Here is a 5,395-nt window from a genome sequence, read left to right on the forward strand (position 1 = left end):
GAGATAGCAACCATGTATAGGCTGACGTGATAAAAATAACGAATTTTAATGGTCTTCATGCAAAATAAGAGCTTGACTAAAAATAATAATAATACTCAAGGGTTGAATTGAATACACTAGGAAGATGAAAACTTATTTGAGGGATTTGCAGAAGTAAATGACCCTGTTTTAGTATTTAGCCAAAACGAATAAAGGCACTAAGAAATCATATGCATGGCCTTTAAAAGTTAAAACCCGCAAGTCACGGGACCAAATTTAATTTGACTTTTTATCTTCCAATCAACTTTTACGAGCTTATCCACCAAACCGCCCTTTCTCAAATTATGGTCAGCACAACGTAGAAAGGTGAAAGGAAAAAGAGGAGGGGACTCTTGAATACTGATAAGAAAATGGCTTGAAGACCCAAACTGCTTTACCTCTAGCCTCTAGGATGACGGAGGAAAGAAGAAACTGGCAATGAGTGGAAAAGAAGACACTTTTACTTTCCAGTACATGTGGTCCATGTTACCGCAATTCATGCCTTAATGAAACCTGCGTTGTTGACAACTTTAAAATAAGAGCATTTGATATGCTTCTGTGCTCGCCCATTCCCATTCCCATTTGGCTTCTTCAATGGCTACTAATGCCAGGCTTAAAACCCACTTGGCCCTCTTCTTCATCAGCCTTTTTGTTTGTTTCTTTCATGGCAAGTCATCGTCGTGGCTCAACAGTGAAGAGAATGAAGACGTTGTTATGGTGCAAACCAGGCCCCAGGAATCGCATGGGAGATGTGATTTCTCAGTTGGGAAATGGGTTTATGATCAATCATATCCCTTGTATGATTCAAACTGCCCCTATCTTAGTACTGCAGTAACTTGTCAAAGAAATGGAAGGCCCGATTCTGGCTATGAGAAGTGGAAATGGAAGCCAAATGGTTGTTCTCTTCCAAGGTACCCACTTGAATATAATACTATATATCAACTTCGTTTTTAGCTCAGTACTTACTCGTGTACTTATAGAGTTTAGACCTCTAGTACGTACAGTTTACAAGCTTAATTTGCATCATCTCTTGTACTTAAAAAGAATTAGTTTCTACTTTAACCTGCCGGATGGAAAAGGAATTTAGATTAGACATAACAGAGATGCAGGTTCTGGGTTTGATTCTCTTTCCAGGCAGGTTAGAATTTAGATCATGATCAATGTAATTAGAATAAAAGTTGGATGGTGACAGCAGGTGTGATAATTAATGGATTCGTTTATTACCCGTTGGTTCAAACTTAAAACTTAAAACTAGACAAGGTACTCTTCCATTTATGCCAGGCATTAATGCTTCAGTGATTTTTCTTCACCTGCTTTTCTGATTCAGGTTTGATGCACTGAAATTTCTTGGAAAGATGAGAAGGAAAAGAATAATGCTCGTAGGTGATTCCATTATGAGGAACCAGTGGGAGAGTCTGGTCTGCCTAGTGCAGGGAGTCATACCCACGGGCCATAAAAAGGTGACCTACAGTGGTCTTTCCATGGCCTTCCATGCCCTGGTAAGCTATTCTCTTTATGCATATGTGCAAACATATCTAAGTGAATGAATATATTAGCTTGCTTCGGTTTTAAATATGAAGTCGGAGGTATAAGAGGATCCCAAACTTGAACTTCATTTTTTTCCTTTGTCCTGCCGGACAAGCAAATGGTACATTGAATTTCTTTTGTCCTCTTTTTCTGGAAGATTAGTAACATAGCATGTTGTTTCTAGGACTTTGAGACATCAATTGAGTTTTCTTGGGCTCCACTGCTTGTGGAACTGAAGAAAGGACCTCAAAACAAGAGAGTCTTGCACTTGGATATGATTGAGGAGAATGCAAGATATTGGAGAGGAGTTGATGTTCTTGTGTTTGACTCAGCACACTGGTGGACTCATTCTGACCAATGGAGTTCGTAAGATACATTTGACAACTATACTCTTCTCATATTTCTATATAATTTTCATCTGTGCAAATGTAGCTATGCATCTATATTTTCTAGGGGTGAAGTTATAAGGAAAACAAAATTTTTTCCAATGACATGTTTTAATATAGATTGTTATGGATTTAGTATAAACAAATTGACCCAAATTATTAATTTTGACCAAATTTCATGCGTTTCTTCATTTTCAAATTTTCTCAAAGATTTTATGCATGTAGTGAGTATTCTGAGCAGTAAGTGATTGCAAAATTATCTTCCAACAACCCAAATGCAGGTGGGATTACTACATGGAGGGAAAATCACTGTATAAAAACATGAACCCAATGATTGCATACCAGAAAGGGCTCACTACATGGGCAAAGTGGGTAGATTTGAATCTTGACCCTCGGAAGACCAGAGTTATTTTCAGAAGCATGTCTCCTAGGCATAACAGGTATCAACAAATCCTAAGTTCATGTCACTTTCAGCTCCTTTATTTCTTAATGCTATCTTAACATATAGCTGATTTTCATTGCAGAGACAATGGTTGGAAATGCTATAACCAGAAAAGTCCCCTTGCATTTTTCAGTCACCCACATGTTCCTGAACAAGTGCTAGTGCTACAAGGGGTATTAAGAAGAATGAGATTTCCAGTATATCTACATGACATTACAACAATGTCAGCTTTCCGGAGAGATGGACATCCTTCTGTCTACAGAAGGGCTTTGAACCAAGCAGATAGGCAGCACCCGAGAGAATTTTCCTCTGACTGTAGCCACTGGTGCCTCCCTGGAGTGCCCGATATTTGGAATGAGATGTTGAGTGCACTGCTCTAAGAAAATCATACAGCGTGAATAGGATAACTGTTCTACCAAAATGTAGGCTTTGTACCCTCATCAGGATAGAGTAGTCATCGTCTGTGTGCTGGTTGTTGTATGAAAATGTTAAAGAGAGAACGATGGTATGTTTGGCATGTTCAATTTTCAACATCATCTACTTCTTGTGTGTTAAGTGTCCAAGTTGCTTCAGGTAGGATTAGATAATGCTCTGTGCAGATTTTGGTCTTTTTTTTCCTGCTAAGTTATGTGTTTCTAGTAGAACATTGCAATACTGAACACCATATATTTGCGCTGTCAGCAGTTGCCAAGGAAGGTCCAATCTCATGCCCTTGTGCACTAGGCTCGTTTGTCTAAACATAACATCCATGTTGCATAAATGGTCAAAATTTGACAGTAGTTAGCTGTGCGACTGTTCATAATCCTCCTTCATGCTATGCCTCTGGGTGAGAGAGACAATATCTATTCCAGGGAATCAGTGGTACCTAAAAGAAAGAGGAGAAAAGTAGCATTCCATTTCCTTGTTTGGCGCCATATGCTTTCTGCAATTGTTATCCTCTGTACCAGCTACAAAAAGCTAAACAATTTACTTTGTCTTCTCCACTCAGAACATGACAATTAAAGGCGGTGGCCATGATGATTGATGACGAACTTGGACATCCACATTTGCCAAAATTTCTTTAAACAGTAGCCAGTAGACTTGATTTACAATATTTGCATAAAATGACGATTTTTAACTAATCATTCTTATGATGGCGGTAGGAAGTTCCCTGCTTCTGCTGCTGAACTAACTAATGTATTTCCTTAGCAACTTTTCTGCTTTTCTGCTCTGCAAGCTATCAGGACTCTGTTAATATTCTTGTCTGTCTGATTTGATGTTCAGTTACTAAAAAATCATACTGGTTTTAGTCGGAAAAAATCAGAAGGAAGGGAGGAGATTTTTTGATCCAATGGGTTAGGATGTCTCTTTGGATGAGATAACTTTGCATCCTTTTACTTCTCCTTTCTAAGAAATATCATTATAAGAATATTAATACAGGGAAGACCTTTGCTTAATCCCTTTGAGAGGTTCTACACTTGAAAAAGAAAAGGGGAAATGAAATTGGTTCTAGCAGCAACATAAAAAAAATGGGATTGTACTTCAAACCAAAAGACACATCAACCAAATTTGAAGTGTTGGGAAAAATCATGTGTTCATAATACATGAGAAGTGGAAATTTAAAACTATTCTCTCAAGTAAGATTATCTTTGCTTGTTTAATATAAATTATCCTACCAAGTTGGTTGAAAATAGTACATGTGTGCCTTAAATGTTGAAATCAAGAAGCCGCAACACTATGGTTATTTAAAACTTCTTTCCACCAAGCTTGGGTCGTAACAAGCCTCAAACTGTCCAATTGTTCAACCTTCAATAGTGATTCACACAAGATGAAAGTTAAATAACTCCAAGAGAGGAAAGAGTTTGCTCAATTGCTGTCAAGTTTAGTGCTAGCCAGGAAAGGATCCTTCTTTTTTTTAAGGAAGCCGAAAACACAAAAGAGGGAGTGGAGGAAACGACGATGTCAATTCACAAGGAATGGGAGCCAAACTAATACTCAGGATTTGGAGGATGGAGCTTGTTAGTTTTATTAGCTTGAAAATGATTACAGTTTTGAAATGAAAAAATTTATCAAAATTTCTTGTTTAAGTAATCCTTAAATGGTTTGAGTGAACCTTAAGTGCTTTTGATGTGCCTTAATATTTTCTTGCTTAAATAATATTTGAACTTGTTGTTTGAAGTTGTTTATGAAAAAAAAAATCTTTTGAATACTTTGAATCTCAAAGTTATGGTAAAAGAATCAACTATTAGAAAAGGAAACATTTATTCTTGAAGAAACAAAAGCCATTGGAAGAGCAAGAATTGACTTCTCAAGCATCAAGTGATCAATTCCTTTGAAGTTGCAAGACAAAAAATTGGTAACTTGGAAAAGAAGAAAAGATTGGAGAATGAATGAAGTTGGAGCGGGCAAAAAGGAATTTGAAATTTGGAATTCGACACCCAAAATGTAAGAAAAATTGACTTCTAGAGGAGAGAAAGATCAATTCTCAAAAATCTAGGAAGAAGAAGAACCAATATCTCAAGAATGCAAAAATTGATTCCTAGAAAACAAAATGCTCCAGAGGCAAGAAGAATCGACTTCTCAAGAATGCATTGATCAATTCTTACAAAACAAAATGCTCTAGAGACTAAAAGAATCGACTTCTCATAAATGCACTAATCAATTATTATAAGACAAAATACTCCAGACTTAAAAAAGAATCAATTTCTCAAGAAGAAAAAGTCGATTCCCAAGTTCTAGAAAGTAGCTGTTAGTCATGAAAAAGACAAGAAAAATGACTAGTTCTTCCACCAAGTCATCCCCAACGGCTATAAACTTTTTCTGAGTATAAAAGGAACTTCTCCAACATATTTTGGGTGAGGGAAGAGAAGAGTAAAAAATCATTTGATTAAGAATCAAATGCAATGAAGAAGAAGAGGGAAAAGAAAGAAAAACCAAGCTAAAGCAACCCACTTATATTCTTCCGCCTAGCTTTTATACTATCCTTGAGCTTCAAATATTTTGTGTTTTCACTCATATCATTTGTAATCATTTTTAGTTCCTT

General features: G+C 36.7%; 1 protein-coding gene across 1 annotated transcript; it reads left to right on the forward strand.

The window, feature by feature from the left end:
- Positions 1-486: 486 nt before the first annotated feature.
- TBL36 (TRICHOME BIREFRINGENCE-LIKE 36) lies at positions 487-2,928 on the forward strand. Its single transcript, XM_007010374.3, has 5 exons — positions 487-929; positions 1,346-1,517; positions 1,730-1,911; positions 2,213-2,371; positions 2,456-2,928. Exons 1-5 carry the CDS (start codon positions 613-615, stop codon positions 2,751-2,753), a joined length of 1,128 nt encoding a protein of 375 aa, XP_007010436.2. The 5' UTR covers positions 487-612; the 3' UTR covers positions 2,754-2,928.
- The last annotated feature ends 2,467 nt before the right edge of the window (positions 2,929-5,395 follow it).

This window comes from Theobroma cacao, chromosome 10, assembly GCF_053813885.1.
Source record: "Theobroma cacao isolate CCN51 chromosome 10, ASM5381388v1, whole genome shotgun sequence".
In the NCBI taxonomy this organism is placed as follows: Eukaryota; Viridiplantae; Streptophyta; class Magnoliopsida; order Malvales; family Malvaceae; genus Theobroma; species Theobroma cacao.